This window comes from Perognathus longimembris, chromosome 9 (assembly GCF_023159225.1).
Source record: "Perognathus longimembris pacificus isolate PPM17 chromosome 9, ASM2315922v1, whole genome shotgun sequence".
In the NCBI taxonomy this organism is placed as follows: domain Eukaryota; kingdom Metazoa; phylum Chordata; class Mammalia; order Rodentia; family Heteromyidae; genus Perognathus; species Perognathus longimembris.
Window position 1 is genome coordinate 64,589,800 of NC_063169.1, and position 20,161 is coordinate 64,609,960.

Consider the following 20,161-nt stretch of genomic DNA (forward strand, 5'->3'; position numbering starts at 1 on the left):
CCCTGACACCCAACTACTTCATAGATTGTTATTGAAGCTCTTTAAAAAAAAATTTAATTTTAAAACGGTTCCTATAGAGGTGATGTACAAAGGGGTTACAGTTACATTAGTCAGGAAAAAGAGTACATTTCTTTTTGGACAATGTCACCCCTTCCCTCCAGTTGTTATTGCTGCTTGTCCTGTATTTTGTCCAAAAGCCACTTGGAACATCTTCGAGAATTTTTTCTTCCCTTGCAAATACTATTACAGCACTCTCATACTTTGGTCAAGATAGGGTTTCCAGTTTTCTTGAGCAATACTAATTGGTTTTGTTATTATTTTAAGTGGATGTAAAACAATAAAATAATTTTGGTTCTCTGTGATTCTTTTTTTTTTTTTTTTGCATTGCTTGATTTTGTTAATGTGTGACAATATGTCCTTAGAATATCAAAGACCGACTGGACAGACTTGGAGAGCAGATTGCGGTCATTCATGAAAAGCAGCCCGACGTTATTGTAGAGGCCTCTGGACCCGAAGCCATCCAGATCAGGGATTTGCTCTCACAGCTGAATGCAGAGTGGGACAGAATTAATAGAATGTACAGTGACCGTAGAAGGTATGTGTGAATTCAATTTACAGTTTATTTTCCAAACTATGCCTACAAGTCCACGGTCCATGGACAGGTTCATGTGTACATGAAGATAGCTGAAAATCCAGTTCATATCTTTGTTATCTACTTGGTTAATACCTTGTGCCAGTACAAGGGCTTAAACATAGGGCCATGATTCTTTCTCTTAGGTTTTTTTTGCTCAAGGCTAGTGCTCTACCACTTGACCCATAGCTCCATTTCTGGTCTTTTGCTGGTTCATTAGAGATAAGAATCTCATGGATATTCCTCCCCACACTGACTTATATTGGTCCTCAAAACTCAGCTTCTGGAGTTGCTAGGATTACAAGTGTCAATCATTGGTTCCTGGCCTACAACATAATATCAATACTGTGGGAGTACCCTAAGTTTTAGGACCTCAACTCATTTCTGTTTTCTTTAAAAAATTAAAAAGGATTTTCATTAATGATCACTTTTCCATACCTGATTCATGTGGATGAAAAACAGAGTCAACTAACATAACTGAAATCCATTTACAATTAGATCCTTATTTATCACTTTCTAGTTAATAGACTATGTTTGAGCCTTCTTACCAGATTTTGAATTATGGAGGCGTGGAATGAAAAACTGGTAAGATTTTTTTTTTTTGGCCAGGAGTAGAAATAAGATATCAAATAACCTAATAAAAAACTCTATGTAATGCACACTGCAGTGCTGAATTTAGTAACTTAAACGGGGAAGAAATTTTTTCCTAGGTTGTGACTCATGTTACAGCTTCTACTTAAAGCTTTTCTGTATCTGAGGAACTTCTAGCTTTGTTTGTGAGCCATTGATCTTCACACGTACCTTATCAAGTAGATCATTATTTTTCCTTTATTGCAGAGGAGGGGGCTGAAGCACAGAAAGTTAACTTGCTTAAAGCTATTAATTGGTTCAACAGCTTGGGCAGGCAGTTTGATGGTTGATCTTGCTTGCCTGCCTTCTCTCCTTCCCTCCCTCCCTCCCTCCCTCCCTCCCTCCCTCCCTTCCTTTCCATTCTCCTTTCTTCAAACTTCACAAGGACCAACACACACACACACACACACACACACACACACACACACACAGACACCAACAGCAGCAAGTTCTTACAGACATATACATTTCTTTTAAAATAATTTATGCTTAAGCAATTAACCATTCTAAATAACCATTCTAAATAAAATTTGAGTTTGATTTTTGAAAATAATTCTTCATAGCAGAATATTTGGGTATTTGATTATGATGCTTGTTTGGCATTTGGTTTTTTCCTGTCTTTATCTTTAAATCTAAGATTAATGATAATGTTAGGGATTTTTTTATATTTTTAAATCCTAATGTCAAGTTAACTTATTTTATTTCTGTTCCTGGGGCTTGAACTCAAGTCTTAGGTGCTGTCTCTTAGCTTTTCTTGCTCAAGGTTGGCACTCTACCACTTGGGCCACAGCTCCACTTCCAACTTTTTGGTGGTCAATTGAATTAAGAGCATCATAAACTTTCCTGCCCAGTCTGGCTTTGAACCTCAATCCTCAGATCTCAGCCTCCTGAGTAGCTAGGATTCCAGGTGTGAGCCATTGGTGCCCTGCTTTTGTGTATGCATAAGGGAGAGAAGACCAAAAAGAAATTGCTGACCCAAGTAGTGAGATAGAGAATTCTTAAGTGCTAAATCACCACCATGACCTATTGATATCAGAATGAGCCTCCCCTGTCAGTTGTCAATTTCAAACAACCCTTTCACCATTCAAGATGAACTTCTATCATTGGACTTCCACACTAGATGGTACAGCGCAAAACCTAACCCTTATGTCCTGACTGTTAGACTATACTAGACCATGCCAGGAACCAGGCAGACATCCAGGTGTAGCTAAACAAAGGGATGGTTTATTGTCAGGAGGGGGATCCGCTCCTCTCCGCGGGCCAGCAGCTCCTCTCTGTGGCCGCTTGGTCTCCCCCGCCCCCAGGGTTTGGCTATCAGGCACAGTGAGGTGGTGTCAGCACCCTGCTGCTCCTGAGGGTGCTGCTTGGTGGTCCTGTGCTGGGGGGGTGGGGGTGAAGGGGGGGGACCCGTTCCTCTGCCGGCGGATTATTGGTGTTCCCCGCCCTGGTCATCCGCCGGCTGAGTGGTGGGTGGTGTTCACTCCTCCGCTCCTTCTACAGTCTGTGATGATCCGGTCGCTGTCCCGCTCCTCCTCTCCTCTGCTCCTTCCACTGTCTATCCGTTGGGCTCCTCCGCTCCTCCTCTCCTCCGCTCCTCCTCTCCTCCGCTCCTCCTCTCCTCCGCTCCTCCTCTCCTCCGCTCCTTCCACTGTCTATCCGTTCGGCTCCTCCGCTCTTCCTCTCCTCCGCTCCTTCTCTCCTCCGCTCCTTCCACTGTATCCGTTCGGCTCCTCCTCTCCTCCGCTCCTCCTCTCCTCCGCTCCTCCGCTCCTCCTCTCCTCCGCTCCTTCTCTCCTCCGCTCCTTCCACTGTCTATCCGTTCGGCTCCTCCTCTCCTCCGCTCCTTCCACTGTCTATCCGTTCCGCTCCTCCTCTCCTCCGCTCCTCCTCTCCTCCTCTCCTCCTCTCCTCCGCTCCTCCTCTCCTCCGCTCCTTCCACTGTCTATCCGTTCGGCTCCTCTGCTCCCCCTCTCCTCCGCTCCTTCCACTGTCTATCCGTCCGGCTCCTCCTCTCCTCCGCTCCTTCCACTGTCTATCTGTTTGGCTCCTCCGCTCCTCCTCTCCTCCGCTCCTCCTCTCCTCCGCTGCTTCGTCTGCTTTTGGTGGTCTCCGTCCCGCTCTTCCTCTCCTTCACCTGCTGCGTGTAGTGTTCTCCAGCCCGCTCCTCCACTGGCTCCTGGTTAATCTCTGCTCTTGTTCAGGCCGGCTGGGTTCCTTCGCTGCTCTCCCCTGGCATCGTGTGGCTTTCTGCTTGATTCACCTTCTAACCCCAGGCGAGGCCGCGCCTGCCCCCAGGCCAGGGCTGGGGCTCTCCAGTCTGTAGGCCTGGGATCGGGTTCTCCGAATCTTTGCAGACCCGGGCTCTGGCCTTCCTGTTCCCGGGCAGGGCCGGCATGCTTAGGTGCACGGGCCGGGGCACCCCAGCAGTGTGCATTTGTTGGGGGCTCTGACCTTCCTGTCCTCCGGGCCCCGGTCTTCTCCTGTTTCCCGGGCCCTCACTCCTTCTGTCGCTGGGGCCCGGGTTCTCTTCTCCTCTGCCCCCGGGCCCTCACTCCTTCTCTCCCTGGGGCCCGGGTTCTCTTCTCTTGTGCCCCCGGGCCCTCACTCCTTCTCCCTGGGGCCCGGGTTCTCTTCTCCTCTGCCCCCGGGCCCTCACTCCTTCTCCCTGGGGCCCGGGTTCTCTTCTCCTCTGCCCCCGGGCCCTCACTTCTTCTCCCTGGGGCCCGGGTTCTCTTCTCTTATGCCCCCGGGCCCTCACTTCTTCTCCCTGGGGCCCGGGTTCTCTTCTCCTCTGCCCCCGGGCCCTCACTCCTTCTCCCTGGGGCCCGGGTTCTCTTCTCCTCTGCCCCCGGGCCCTCACTTCTTCTCCCTGGGGCCCGGGTTCTCTTCTCTTGTGCCCCCGGGCCCTCACTTCTTCTCTCCCTGGGGCCCGGGTTCTCTTCTCTTGTGCCCCCGGGCCCTCACTCCTTCTCTCCCTGGGGCCCGGGTTCTCTTCTCTTGTGCCCCCAGGCCCTCACTCCTTCTCTCCCTGGGGCCCGGGTTCTCTTCTCTTGTGCCCCCGGGCCCTCACTCCTTCTCCCTGGGGCCCGGGTTCTCTTCTCTTGTGCCCCCGGGCCCTCACTTCTTCTCCCTGGGGCCCGGGTTCTCTTCTCCTGTGCCCCCGGGCCCTCACTCCTTCTCCCTGGGGCCCGGGTTCTCTTCTCCTCTGCCCCCGGGCCCTCACTCCTTCTCCCTGGGGCCCGGGTTCTCTTCTCCTCTGCCCCCGGGCCCTCACTCCTTCTCCCTGGGGCCCGGGTTCTCTTCTCCTCTGCCCCCGGGCCCTCACTTCTTCTCCCTGGGGCCCGGGTTCTCTTCTCTTGTGCCCCCGGGCCCTCACTTCTTCTCCCTGGGGCCCGGGTTCTCTTCTCTTGTGCCCCCGGGCCCTCACTCCTTCTGTCCCTGGGGCCCGGGTTCTCTTCTCTCGTGCCCCCGGGCCCTCACTCTTTCTGTCCCTGGGGCCCGGGTTCTCTTCTCTTGTGCCCCCGGGCCCTCACTCCTTCTCCCTGGGGCCCGGGTTCTCTTCTCTTGTGCCCCCGGGCCCTCACTCCTTCTCCCTGGGGCCCGGGTTCTCTTCTCTTGTGCCCCCGGGCCCTCACTCCTTCTGTCCCTGGGGCCCGGGTTCTCTTGTTCTGTGCCCCGGGCCCTTGCTTCTCCTTACCCCAGGCCCCGGGGGCTCCTTCCTTGCACCTGAAGTAGCTTAATGCCACGCCCCCTTCTATGTCCTAGGCCATGACACAGCAGGTTCCAGAATTCCCCTGCCTGGCGGGTTATGACAGTTTCATTGTGATGGTTTTATGCATGTATATACTAGACTTGCATTGTATCACTCATCTCTTGCCCTTCATCTCTCTTCCCCTTTCTTTCCCCTCCCTGGCAAGTACTGGAGCTTGAACTCCAGTCCTGGATGTTGTCCCTTAACTTTTTCCTTCAAGGCTAACATTGTAGCATTTGAAGCACAACTCCATTCCTGGCTTTTTGGTAGTTCATTGGAGATGAGAGTGTCAGGAGCTTTCCTGCCTGGGCTGGCTTTGAACTGTAATTCTCAGATCTCAGCCTCCCGGGTAGCTAGGATTATAGATGTGAGCCACCAAGGCCTGGTAGAGTTCAGCTGTCACTTAGAATGAAATGGGACCGCAGGAGGGCAAGAGGACCAAAATCTCATTGTCTAACTTAGCTGCCCATGAGCTTTTCATGACTGGTGTTAGATTATCATAGGGACAAGAAAAGAAACAGGAAAACCGGTAGGAAATTATTACAGAATACCTACAGAAAAATGTATGGGAAAGCAGCAGTTGGAGGTCCTGAGGTGCACAGTTAATGTCTAAATATGTGTTGAAAGCACGACTGATAGGGCTGATGGCACCAGAAAAACTCTAGGGTTTTGGGCCTACTTTGTTAACTGAAAGAATGCAGTCACCATTAACTGTGTTGAGAAAGATAAGAAGATGATAAAGCTAGAGACATAGAATGCCAGTGGGACTATTAAGCACCCATTTAAGCTGCTAAATAAGTAGTTGATTAGGAGCTCAAAGTTCTAGTAAAAGAACCAGTTTGATTCATCAATGTAGGAACAATTGGCATAAAGATGGTGTGTAGAACTGTGAGATTTGGTAAGATGGGCCATGAAATAGAGATGTCTGTGAGCCATGGGGCACTTCCCATTGCTTCCATCTTGGTCACTGCCAAAGACTTTGCATAAAGGCCCATTAGTCAGACAAGAGAAGGAACAGCTGCCATGATGATAGTAAGACATAAAGGAAAACAAGAAAAAATAGGAAAGAAATCTAAGCTGAAATCCAAAATCATCTCTGGTACCTTTGTGAATTCTAGTGCCCCCACAAGTCTTTCTGTATCTTAACTCCTAAGAGATCAAGTGCCATAAAACAGATGATTCTCCCCACCGCCTCCCTCTCCCCACCCTTGGCTTATTCCCTTTTGTCACTTTTTTTTTTCATTATTTCTGTACTCTTTTTACTTGTATACGTTTATCTGATTTGGACAGGGGAAGGGGAAGCAGTGAAATGGTGGGGCAAAGGGTGAACCATTTCAGTAGCGATAGTGTCTAGTGTCACTAGACACTAGGTAGGAAATAAATTACACAAATGGAGGGAGTAGGGGTGGACTGGAGGAGAAAAACTTGGAGAAGATGAGGGAAAAGTGACACAACTCAAAAGGAAATGTACTCATGAACTGATTTATGTAACTGTAATTCCTCTGTACATCACCTTGACAATAAAATTTAAATTAAAAAAAAAAGAGAAAGTCAAGCCATCTGCCAGTAGCTCAGTACCCACTGTTTTCTTTTTATAGTGAGGAAGTGTTCAATCTTTCTCAATACTGCGACCAGTTGTCTGACAAGAACATGGTCATGTGTGTGCCAGTGGAATCTATTCTCTCTACCATGAGTTTTCTCCTTGACCTCTTATTCTATTTTCTTCTTACTTTCTTCAATGATTCAACCTGATCTTGGTGGAGGTCAGCGGGCATGGCCTTAATCCACCGAGCAGGTGCTTTCCGCATGCTTGCTGCCAGCAGACATGCATTATGCGCTAGCAGCCCAAAGACAGATGTGACAGACTCTGCTCTCGAGACTCGTGTTCCCCATCATTACTCCATACATGTACATAATTATCACCATCCTTACCCTTCACTTATTTCACTTTCAGTCTGAGCTTGTCTGAGACTAATCCTTCCATTTTGTCTTTCCCCTTCTGCCTTAGGTCCCTTGCTTGTCACACTATCTGATTTCACCTCTATTGTTAACCTTTCCTTTTTATTGACTCAACCTTTTACTATGAGAATTATATTCAAAACCTTTCCTTGGGGAGGTAACCAGGGAAGGGGAAAGGTAGGAGAAAAATGGAGGAGGTAATAAGTTTGGTAAGAAATGTACTCAATGTCTTATGTATGAAACTGTAACTTCTCTGTACATTATTTTGACAATAAAAAGTTTAATAAAAAATAATGATAAAAAAGAAAAAAAACACAAAAAACTGTATGTAAGAGGAGATTTAACCTAGATCCATACTTTGGAAAATGTCACAGATTAAAAAAAAACTAGTCATCATATTTAAAAACAGAAACAGGCTCTATATTTCACAGAACTATCCAGTCATTGAAGAGCTAGAACCTTTATTGCTTTGTGTAGATTTAGTCATCTCTTTGCCCCTTTAGAGAATTGATCCGATACTTATGTCTTGCTAGACTTGGTTATTGGGAATGAAGATAATTTTCTTTAAAAATGATAATATTTTAAGGCTGTGGATTGCATCATGAAATTGCTTCTGGACTCTTGCCATCAGTATTTGAAAGCATCCATTTTGAAACCTGACTATCATTGAGAGATTAATATGCTTTTAAATCTTTGTTACTTTTATAGTGATAAATTATATCTCCTCTCTTCCTTCTCCTCCTCTTCTTCCCCCATCCCTTCTTCCTTTCCCTCTCCCTTTCTTGATGAAGCACTAGGGTTTGAACTCAGAGCTTTTAACTTGGCTAGGTAGCTGCTTTATGTTTTGACCTTCACTCCCAGCCCATTTATGCTTTAGTTATTTTTCAGGTAGGGTCTGGTATTGTGCCCAGGGCTGCGATCAGATGACTGTCCTCGTATCTCCTGCTTTCCACACAACTGGGATCACAGGCACGTGGCATTAGGCCTGGCATATTCACTGAGATGGATTTGATGGCCTTGAACTATGATCCTTTGGATTCCTTGTTTCTGAAATAGCTAGGATTTCTGGTGGGAGCCTTTGCACTCAGCCTGCATCTCAGTTTTACTTTTACTTTTTTTCTTTTATTAATCAGTGACACTGAATATTTAGAGATTTGTATTTTCTGCATTTTTGCACTGTGTGTGTGTGTGTGTGTGTGTGTGTGTGTGTGTCCATCCTGTGTCTTGTTTTGTTTTTTGTTTTTTTTTTGGCCAGTCCTGGGCCTTGGACTCAGGGCCTGAGCACTGTCCCTGGCTTCCTTTTGCTCAAGGCTAGCACTCTGCCACTTGAGCCACAGCGCCACTTCCGGCCGTTTTCTGTATATGTGGTGCTGGGGAATCGAACCCAGGGCCTCATGTATATGAGGCAGGCTCTCTTGCCACTAGGCCATATCCCCAGCCCCCATCCTGTGTCTTGAACTCAGGGTCTAGATGCTGTTTCTAACCTTTTTTGCTCAAGCTAGCACTCTACCACTTCCAGCCACAGCTCCACTTTCCAGCTTTTTGGTGTTTTTAACTGGAGACAAGAGTATCATGGACTTTTGGCTTGGGCTGGGATTGAATTATGATCCTCTGATCTCAGCCTCCTGAGTAAAGACAATTGCAGGTGGGAGCCACCAGTGCCAGACAGTTTTTCACATTTTAAAAAGCATACTACTACTGCTTATTTTTGCAAAACCTTTTGTATTATTTAAGAATATTAACTATTTCAAATTTTGTTTATTACATTTGTGTTCACATCTTTGTGTGTATCTTTTGATTTTTGTAAGGATGCTCTTGACATACAGAATATTTAATGTCATGAATTTTCTTAATGGTGTTAAAATTGCCAAGATCTCTTAATTCTCTCCTAACTCTACCACCCTAAACAACAACAACAACAACAACAACAATGCAACAGAAAAATACAAGGAGATTTCTTGAGAGTCCTAATCCACAAAGCTTTTCTTTTTTTTCAGCTTATTCTGGGTATTCTGAATATGACAATCACTAGAGCTATATCTCTTCTTCGAAATCCGAGTCACTCTTTGTCCTGTTTTCTGATGTGTGCTTTGCAAATACAGCTTTCCTCTTCTGTCCTTGTTGCACTCAGAACCCTTGAGCATTCAGGATCTAAATCATCTTCATTCAGTCTGCTTACCATGACAAGATGTATGGGTATGACTTGCCTTCATTCTTTTCTTCTATTCTGGAAACTAAGCAGGGGTAGGAGGCAGCTCTCACTGCCACACGGATGGCCGCTATGTTTCTATATCTTTCCATTAAAACACCATCTCTGACCTCTCTCCCTCCTTTTCCCTAGAAGGTCCCCTCATCTTTCTGATTTAGAACTCATCTTCATGACTTTATTGGATTTTAATTACCTTTTTAAAAGTCATCTGTGGAGATGTAGTCACCAAAGCAGGGCTGGCCTTTCACAGATGAATTTTTGTGGGCAGGGATTCAATTCATTACAGAGAGGGAATGGAACATAATTTTTTTTTTCAAGTTTTTCAGTCTTTGGGCTTTGCTAACTTAAAACTAAATTTCTTAGCAATGTAATAATGTATTTTATTTGTAAGCGAGTGGAATAATGGATCATATTTTGTATTACATAGTATTTGGGCTTCCTCTGTGTGTGGGGCGGGTGGTGTGTACATTGTGGTGTGAAGGTTAGGGTTGTGCAGAGTGTTTTCCTCTCTTGCCATGATGCATGATGTGTGTTTCCCAAAAAGGAGTTCTTGTCTGGAACTCACTGTGAACATTGGTCTTGTAGAGCAATGAGCTCTGAATTTGCTCATCTGGGGACCTTCGGTGTGAATAAGATTTGCATTTCTTTTTAAGAAAATGTGGTGCTAGACATTTCTAGAAAGTTGAGGAGCCTATCTGATCTTGTTTCTTATCCTCTAGTTATTTTGATAGGGCCATAGACGAGTGGAAACGGTTCCATCGTGACATGGCTGACCTCACGGTCTGGATACGGGAGGCTGAGGAGTTACTGGCTGAGACTTATGCCCCGGACGGCAGCCTGGACGTGGAGAAAGCCCGTGCCCATCAGCGGGTGAGGAGACCGCTGTCTGCATGGGGCCGAGAGGCAGACTGCAGAAGGAGGAACCAGATATATCCATTTCTTTTTCATGCGTGATTTTGACTTTTTGCCCCAGTTCTAGTTGCCAGTGTAACAACTTTCAGAAAAAAACTCTGATGTACTATCATGATCAGGATTTTAAAATACACCCACACACCCACACCCCCCCCCCCACAGATATACACAAACACACACTCTTTCCCTGTAGTGGAAACTATGAGATAAAATATGCTTAGAAAACTATTTTTTTTTGGAACGTTTATTTTTAGAATGACATTGGTAAAGTGTTGTACTCAAAGATAGAAAGATATATGCATATCTTATCTTGTTTTCTGTCCTTAAGCTTAAGCACATTGGCATCTCATTTTCCTTTGTTTTCTTGATACTTATCATAAATGTAAATTATTCTTGAGCTACCAGAGGGCAGCTGTGTCTGTGAATCTCCCTCCATCTTGGGAAACTGGAATATAATAGCAAAGTTAGTTCTCAAAATAGTGGTAGAAATCAAACAAAATTTCAATTTTACCCCGTTAAGATAATTTCCTTTTATGTAGCTGGAGAGTTTGTTTTCTATAGAAGATTTCATGAGCATTAAAGAGAAAGCTTTTATTTTTTTCTCATAAACATGTTAAGGCTTTTGACAATATTTTAGCAGTTACCAATAAATGCTTACATTTGACTTTAAATACCCCTGTAAGCTGTTAGATTAAAAATTGACAGTACAGAGTAGCAGTACCACAAGATGCACTATGAGGTTTATTTATGTACAGTAGGTCATAAAAGTATAGGGTAGTAAATGATTTTGTTGCTTTTGTGTGTTGTTGTTGTTGCTGTGCTCATTTTAAGCATTTGTTTAGAAGAGGATGAGCAGTTCCCTTTAATCAAATGTGATTGGTGCTCTCGCTTGGCTGTGAACAGCTGATATTTGTTTTATGTTATTAGGCTGGCTCATTTCACAGTGTTTTTGCCTGATGATATTCACGAGAGTGGGTTCCATTTCCAGATACATTTCATTCTCCATGTTCCTTGAAATGTAATTAAGTTGCTTGAAAATGCTTTTTTTGTGGACGTGAGCATATCCACACGGGAATTCGCTTCTGAAACACCTCAGTTGGAAGCTACCATATTGGGTGGGATGATCATTGAAGCACAGGGTAACTGGTAGTGGGAATGAATGCTAGCTTGTGTGCTGTCTGTAACAGGACCTAGAAGAGGGCATCAGCAGCCACCAGCACAGCCTGGCAGCCATCAACCGCATCTGGGACAGCTTTGTGCAGACGTCCTCCCCTGGGAGTGGAAGCTTCCTGCAGGACAAGGTGGCAACCGTGAACTGGTGCTGGAGCTCCGTCCTTGCAGAGGTGAAGGACCGGCAGCCCAGGTAATGCTTCTGGCTGCTGCCTTCAGGCAGAGGGATGGACAGATGTCTGGGCAACCCCTCCCCTGACTGGCTTTGAACTGCAATCCTTAGATCTCATCTTCCTGAGTAGCTAGGATTAGAGGGGTGAGCCACTGGCACTTGGCAAATTCCTATGTAACTTTTATTTATTTATTTTTAAATTTAATTTATTGTCAAGGTGATGTACAGAGGGGTTATAGTTACATATATAAGGTAGTGAGTACATTGTTTCTCTCTGCCTCATTTCAACACCCCTCGTCCCCCCCCCCCCCGAGTTGTTAATTTCACACATGTTGTCTTGTGAGTATCACTATTGATTGGTTCACCCTTTCTCCTTTGTCTCACTATTTTGATGTTCCCCTCCCTAATTCAGATAAACATATATACAATACCCAGGGTACCAAAACCAAATACAGGAAAATACATAGGAAAGAAAAAAGAAAAAAAATTCGTGTGGTACATTAGGAATAACAGCAACAATAAAAAGATCCCTTGTTTCCACATCTTGGAATTCCTTTCACTTAGCATCATCTTATAAGATCATATATGCATAGTTTTTGAGCTGTTGTGATCCTCTGCTAGGCCTGTCCTAGGCAACTAGTAATTATTGCCAGTGAGGGAAACCATGGAATCTCTGTTTCTTTGTGTCTGTCTCACTTCACTTAATATGATTTTTTTCCAAGTCTTTTCATTTCTTTATGAATGGGGGCCATGTCATTCTTTCTGATGGAAGCATGGAATGCTTTGTGTATATATACTACATTTTCTTCTTTTTTATTTTACATTTCTTTTTATTTATTTCTTTGTTGTCAAAGTGATGTATAGAGAGGTTACAGTTTCATACGTAAAGCAGTGCGTACATTTCTTATCCAATTTGTTACCTCTTTCCTCATATTTCTCCCTGCCCCCCCTATTTTCCTCTCCCCACCACGAGTTGTACAGTTGATTTACACCATATAGCTTTGTAAGTATTGATATTGCATTGATTTGTCTTTTTGTCTTTTGTCTCTCAATTTTGGTATTCCTTTTCCCTTCCCTAGTTCCAATACATGTATATACAATATCTAGGGTACTAAAATCAGTTACAGTGATATCAGGGGTAAGACTATGGGAAAGAAAGACAAAAGAAAATGCCATAATTTCACATGGTATGTTGAAAATAAGAACAATGATAAACCATTTGTTTCCATAACTTATAGTTCATTTCGCTTAGCATCATCTTATTTGTTCATACGGGCATAGCTCTTGAGCTATTGTGATCTTCTGCTAGGACTATCCTAGATGTGTACTAATTATTCCCAGTGAGAGAAACCATAGAGTCTATGTTTCTTTGGGTCTGGCTCACTTAGTATAATTTTTTTCCAAGTCCTTCCATTTCCTTATGAATAGAACAGTGTCATTCTTTCTGATAGAGGCATAGAATTCCATTGTGTATATGTACCACATTTCCATGATCCACTCATCCACTGAGGGGCATCTGAGTTGGTTCCTTATTTTAGTGATGGCAGATTGTGCTGTAATGAACATAGTTGGGCTGGTGGCTTTAGTGTAGTCTTGCTTATAGTCTTTTGGGTAGATGCTCAAAAGTGGAGCTGCTGAGTCATAGGGGAGCTCTGTATTTAGCCTTTTGAGGAACCTCCATACTGCTTTCCAGAGTGCTTGAACCAGTTTACACTCCCAGCATCAGTGTAGTAGGGTTCGCTTTGGGACACATCCCCTCCAGAATTTGCTATAATTAGTTTTCTTGATAATGGACAGTCTTACTGGGGTGATGTGTAATCTCAGTGATCCATTCATTACTGAGGGGCCATCTGGGTTGGTTTCATATTTTAGCAATGGTAAATAATGCTGCAATGAACATGGCTCTCTGGTTTCTCTTCAGACTGTACAAATCTTATGCCTTTTACTATGATGAATAGATAAATAGTTCCATTGTTTTAAAACTTATGTAAGGAAAAGTTCCTGTTATTCTCAGAATTATTTATGTATTTATTTATTTATTTATTTATTTATTTATTTATTTTTTTGGCCAGTCCTGGGCCTTGGACTCAGGGCCTGAGCACTGTCCCTGGCTTCTTCCCGCTCAAGGCTAGCACTCTTCCACTTGAGCCACAGCACCGCTTCTGGCCGTTTTCTGTATATGTGGTGCTGGGGAATCGAACCTAGGGCCTCGTGTATCCGAGGCAGGCACTCTTGCCACTAGGCTATATCCCCAGCCCCTCAGAATTATTTAGAAATATGGTACTTGCAGATATTTAGTAAGGCAAATACTTATCTTCCTATTAATATTAATTGTAATATACATATAATATTACTAGATATTATTGGGGGTTATTTAATTAGGATTTCCCAAGCCAATATGTAGTATTCTGCTTCATTATGTAATTTCTCTGGACGGTTTCCCACAATTTGTCCTTTTAGGCTGAAAGAAGAAAGTCAGCAGGTGATGGAATACCGGAAGAGGATGGACGAGATTATCTGTTGGTTAAACAAGGCTGAGACTACTGTGCAAAAGAAATCAAACACCGAGCCAGGCGCAAACTTGGCAGAATTAAAAGTAAGTGGCCAATTTATCTCATTTTTCATGCCTTCTGAAATAAGAGCTCACTTAAGAATACAGTATTGCAAGACTGAAGAAGGAAAGGAAGAGAAATGTGACCTCATGGTGCTAAATTAGAAAGAAGATTTTGTTGTTGTTTAAAGAGCAGAAAATTTGATCTTCCAGAGATAAAGTTCTACTCACATTAAAAAAATACTTGTCATTGAGGTCTCATTATTAGAGCAGAGTGTTTTTAAAAAAATGTTTTATATCAATTTAACAATTATGGGATATAATAAGACTGGGAGGTATAGTTTTTGCATTTAAATTTACAGAAGTATTGATTATAAGTTGAGTTTTGCAATTGGACTGAGTTTCCTATAGGCTTAGAATCGTGGTTCTAGTAATGAGGTTTTATTATTTTTTTTAAATTTTTAACCAAGAATTACCTATAGCTGGGAAGGTATGCAGTCTACAAAATGCATGAACTTACATAGTTATATCTACATATTTATAAAGGCTATATTTGTAAGCATTTTTGTAAGGTTGACAACTATTTGCAGAAAAAGAATAATGAGCTTTCATTTGTATTTAAAAAATAAGTTGTGGCTGGCCACTCTTGGCTCAGGTTTGTAATCCTAGCTACTCAGAAGGCTGAGGTCTAAGGATAGTGGTTTGAAGCCAACCCAGGCAGAAAACCCCCAGAGACCTTTATCTCTAACCAACCATCAAAAGGCAGGAAATAGAGGTGTGGCTTAAGTGGTTCAGAGTTACCAGCCTTGAGCTAGAAAGCTAAGTGACAAGCCCTAGTTCAAACTCCAAACTGACAAAGAAAAGAGAAGTGTTTACACACTTACATGCATGTATAAAAGTTTGCATGAGAAAAATACTTATTTGATAAGAGACTTGGTTTCTGAAGGAGTATAATTGAGATATTTGGGGAAAGGAACTTTCAGTAATGATGAAACTATTATGTGGAAAGGGTTCATTAAGTTTTGTTCTCAAAATGTACGAATGTCGGGGCTGGGGATATAGCCTAGTGGCAAGAGTGCCTGCCTCGGATACACGAGGCCCTAGGTTCGATTCCCCAGCACCACATATACAGAAAACGGCCAGAGGCGGCGCTGTGGCTCAAGTGGCAGAGTGCTAGCCTTGAGTGGGAGGAAGCCAGGGACAGTGCTCAGGCCCTGAGTCCAAGGCCCAGGACTGGCCAAAAAAAAAAAAAAAAAAAAAAAAAAAAAGTACAAATGTCTAATGTCCTTTTTAACTTAAAAATGTTCATTTGTAAAAATAATTTTAGGAGGGTTGAAATGGTGGTAGCAAGACAAAGTTAGGAACTGAATGCTAATATGTTAAATATTCTATAACATTATCCTGCTGAGAGATAGAGCTTGCATAGAACATGTTTGTGTTCACGGCATTATGCCTGGTCAGGTGAACATGTGTGCAGATTTCTTGCAAGTTTATTTTTCATTTAAGAAGCTAAAGGTTCACATTTTAAGGAGTACTTTCAACAACGATACTTACAGGACAATACGTTGTAAACAGCTGAACAACTCCTGGCAGGGGAGGGGATTGGGGAAGAGGGAAGGCGGGAGAAAAATGAGGGAGGAGGTAACAAGTTTGACAAGAAATGTTCTACCTCACGTATGTAACTGTAACCCCTCTGTTCATCACCTTGACAATAAAAAATTTTTAAAAATAAATAAAGGAGTACTTTCCCCAAAGTTTCCCAGTATACTGCTTCAGCCTTGTCCGGGAGAATAACCATCTAATTGCACCTGTCTTCTTGATCTCTTTTTAAGGAGTTAACCCAAGAAATGGAGGCCCAAGCGGAAAAGCTCAAGTGGCTGAACAGAACGGAACTGGAGGTGCTCTCAGATGAAAGTCTGAGTTTACCTGAAAGAGAGAAACTTTCGGAAAGCTTAAGAACCATAAACACCATGTGGAACAAGGTGAGCAGGTGGCCTTCCTCTACCATATTTCTCTTATTTAGTGATTTTGTGATCAAAGAAGCGTGATCTTGCTGTTGTTTACCTTTAAGTCTCTCCAGAGAGGGCCCACTTTATTGATGCCAATTTGTTTTTGCTAATGAATGAGTGAACTCATTCATCTAGTTATCTATTTCTTTTTGTGCTGGTCTTGGGGCTTGAGCTCAGAGCCTGGGCACTGTCCCAGGGTAGTGCTCAAGGCTTGTGATCTAATCCTCATCCTCAGATCTCAGCCTCGTGAGTAGCTAGGATTACAGATGTGGATCTCTAGTGCCTGGCTTAAATCTTCTTTTTGTTTAAACCAATGCTTGTTCATGTTTACGGTACTTCTTTCCATCTCTTATGGAGACATAGAGAAGTTAAGGAATGCTTTTAGTTGTAATAGAATCCTTCAACCTAAGGGATTTCTATATTATTTAATACATTAAATGATGAAAATACATTGGAATTAGGCAATAAAATACCAGTACTTATATTTTGAAAATAAACACTGTACAATAGCTTCCTGACATTACAAGTGATGCTTCACACATATATGTTTATTTTCAGTGGCCTTAGTCACTTAGGCTATGCCTAGGAGGATCCAGTGCAAAGTAATGACACGGTTATGGCAGACTGAGATGCCATCCTTTCCTTCATACTATTACTTTGTTGTTGTTTTCAGTCTGAATGGTAGAATGTAGATGGAGTCACAGGTTTATTTTTATTTTCGCCTTTTAGGACATACCATATGAACGCATGTGGTCTGTGTGGGGCATTGAATAGCTGTGTCTCTGTCCTTGGCTTCCATTTGCATGGATCTCATGTGAATGGATAATTATGTTGGTCGTTTTCTCTGTTTTCCAGTGTATCAATGTAGGTGTATGCAGTGTGTATAAGTATGCCTGTAACCAGCTCTTGGGAGTCTGAGACAAGAGGATCTGAAGTTTGGAGCCAGCCTAAGTTGTATAGGAGAATTTCTCTCAAACAACCAAAGGAAGTCATCCAGAGTCTTACTAGATAGATGGATGGATGGATGGATGGATGGATGGATGGATGGATAGATAGATCCAGCTCTCTGAGTGAGAATTATTTCCTGGAGTCAGTGTTAAGGTTTATGTGTGAATTATCTCAAAAAGAAACCTCTTCCCCAAAATCCAAACCGGTAGGAATACTTTTGAGACCCTAACTTCATCTTTTCCCATTTACTTGATGGACAGTGTAGTTGTGAATGCATAGATGATTACATATGGTAAAGTAAAATAGAGCAGGAGTTTGGTAATTATTGATGCCTGTATCATTCTTTGCACTTTTCTTAAGTCTGAAATGTACCATAAACTTGAGCACATCTTACTACCCCTGTAGCCACTGATGGGCCTCAAGCCACCATCACTTTTCTCTTGATAACTACAGATGCTTCTGTCCGCTCTTCACTGCTCCCTTTTTTTGCCCTTTGATGCTCTGTTCTCAACAGAGCTGCCAAAGAGATTTGTGAAAACATAATCCAGCTCCAGAAACTCCTTCAAACAGTCCCCTCATGATTTTCCATCTCATTTGGAGTAAAAGCTCAAGTCCTTGCTGTGATTTATAAGGCCCCTCATGGTCTGCCTTCCAGTTACCTCTGACTTCATCTGCTACTGCTCTCTACTTTCCAGACATCTGTGTCTGTCATTCCCAGATTGAGTATGACCGGGTTCCACCAGAGCTCACGTACTATTTAACGCAAAGGATGTCAGTGGACATTGTAGAAAATGGTGAGGCAGTCAGTTTGGAAGTACTGTGTTAGATTATTTCGAATCTATTTTCTTTGCATAGATTATAATATCATTGAACAATTAAGTTGCTTATAGTGTTCCACATAAACACTGAAAAATACTAATCTGGGCCTTTCATTCATTCCAGGCTAATTTGTAAGGGATGCCTAGGTAGTGGTCAGGTGAAGAATGAAGGAAAAGGGCATTGTAGGGAGAAGAAGCAGTGTGGGACAGGGTCTAGAGGAGACAATGCACACAGTTCATTGGGGTCTTGGAAGGAGTTCAGTCTGTGTTGAGTTGAGCAATGCTTGCGGAGTCCACATCCCGGGAGTCTCTGTGGGCATGGAACTCCTGGAATTAAAGCTTCATTTTGATAAGAATTATAGCTTAGGAGGCAAGCACTCTAACACTAGGCCATATTTCCAGCAATATTTACAAAACTATATTCTGTAAACCAACTGTACAACTCAGGATGGGGGGTGGGGACGGAATTGGGGAGGGTGGGAGAAAATGAGGGAGGAGGTAATAAGTTTGGTAAGAATTGTAGTCACTGCCTCACGTGTAAAACTGTAACCCTTCTGTACATCACTTTGACAATAAAATCAATAAAAAATTATAGCTTGAGCATAACAGAGGGCTTCTGATGCTTGAAGCAGAAGAAAGACCTTAGAGCCACTCTGCATAGATGGGTGGGTTCCTCTTAGAGTGGATAGAGAAAGATTGGTTGAAGTCTTGAGGAAAGGGAATTCAGGGAAAATAGAGAAAAGGAATTCTGATTTGGGCATCTGTAAACATCCCATCTGTGGAGATGTCTTTAACTTCGAAAATTCCACAAGGTAAGTCAAACCATGGGAAAGTAGGAGTCAGAGAAAAAGTCCAATGTCCAACGGCCTTGGATCCAGCCTGCAGTGGGAAGGAAGGTGGCGATTGAAGCAGAAGTATTACACAAAGAAAAAGTGGCAGCGCTGTGACTGGGCATCACACCTGTGTTTGGGAGGAAGTACAATGCTGTTTATTGACAGAGCATTCTGCTGTCTCTGTTCTGATGCTGTAGATATGCAGAGAAGTCCCTGCCCTTCTGAAGGAGCCCTGCTCCATCTCTCAGACAAGGATTGCTGGTAAGGTATCATTTATTCCTTCACAGGTGATTCACACAGAAAAAAATGATGCTGTGAGCCTCATATATAAGGTCCGAGAAATTATTTAAAAGCAGTGTGCAATTGTGATTTATTCCTCTCCTTTTCATTATTGGAAAGGAACCTTTTTTTAGTCAAGACTTCATTGGCTGCCCTCCCTTGACGAGGTGTTTTCTATCATGGTTGAGGCTTAATCTTTCCCTGGGTGAGACAGGTGGCCAGCCACGAGTCTTGCTGAAGGAAGGGGAGAGGCGGGTGGGGAATCTGGAAGGAATTGAATGGAGATGTATAGCCCCTGATGTCATCAAATAACATGTGCCACGTCAGCAGCTATTTTGGCTTGCTTCAGTTGGTGCTCATCAGGCCTGAAAAGACAAGGGCTAATTAGACTTTAGAAGTCTTTGGAGTCTACGGCCATACCACCCTGAACGCGCCCGATCTCATCTGATCTCGGAAGCTAAGCAGGGTCGGGCCTGGTTAGTACTTGGATGGGAGAAGTCTTTGGAGGCAGTTAGGAGGTACACATTTAGAAAGATTTTGCCTCTTAGGGAAATTTTACACTGGTAGAAACTGCTCCTTTGGTTGTAGAGAAAAAGAAACAGTTTTCTCCTGATCTTAGTTTATGACAAAAGTCCAGTGAAGGGGGAAGTAGAAACTTGATAGAGCAGCCTAAGAAGGAGTGATTTATCTTGGTGTTTTTTCCAGGTGATTTGCTTACGATGTATGCTAACTAGACTGCAGATTCCAAATAAGATAATTTAGTACAAGTATGATTTTATAATTGAGAAACAAAGGAGATACTCAAAACAACAGATAACATTTTCATACCATCTGGGCTATTTTGATATTCTTAACATTAAATGCTAATTAAGAATTCAACCTCAGAGAACGAAGTTTGAATAACAATGCCCTTCAAATTTAAAGTTGAAAATAAATATCTTTAAAAAATGTTTTTCTGTAAACAAGAAAAAATTTTCAAAAAATAGGAAAAGGAAGTAAAACATAATATAGAATCAATTAAAATAAGTCAGCTTATATTAACTTGTTGGAACCTGTAGTTATTCCACCTGCCTTTGAAACATTCTGTTATTCCCAGAGAGTTTTTCCTTACCTGTGGAAGTAAGATGAGCTTATAAACTTACAAGTTAATATGCTGCGTGGTATGCAAGTATACACATGTATTGGCTGAGATATGGTGGATTCAAGAGAAATCTCAAATAGTGTAATTCCTCAGGAAGGGAAAGTCCCAAGCTCAAAAGAAAACACCAGGAAGTAGGTACTTGAAAGGG

At 43.0% G+C, this 20,161-nt stretch overlaps 1 protein-coding gene across 1 annotated transcript; it reads left to right on the top strand.

Annotated features, from left to right (window-relative positions):
- The first annotated feature begins 379 nt into the window (after window positions 1-379).
- LOC125357423 (utrophin-like) lies at window positions 380-19,227 on the top strand. Its single transcript, XM_048354322.1, has 6 exons — window positions 380-595; window positions 9,900-10,050; window positions 11,280-11,455; window positions 13,895-14,030; window positions 15,818-15,967; window positions 18,791-19,227. Exons 1-6 carry the CDS (start codon window positions 576-578, stop codon window positions 18,941-18,943), a joined length of 786 nt encoding a protein of 261 aa, XP_048210279.1. The 5' UTR covers window positions 380-575; the 3' UTR covers window positions 18,944-19,227.
- Window positions 19,228-20,161: the final 934 nt, after the last annotated feature.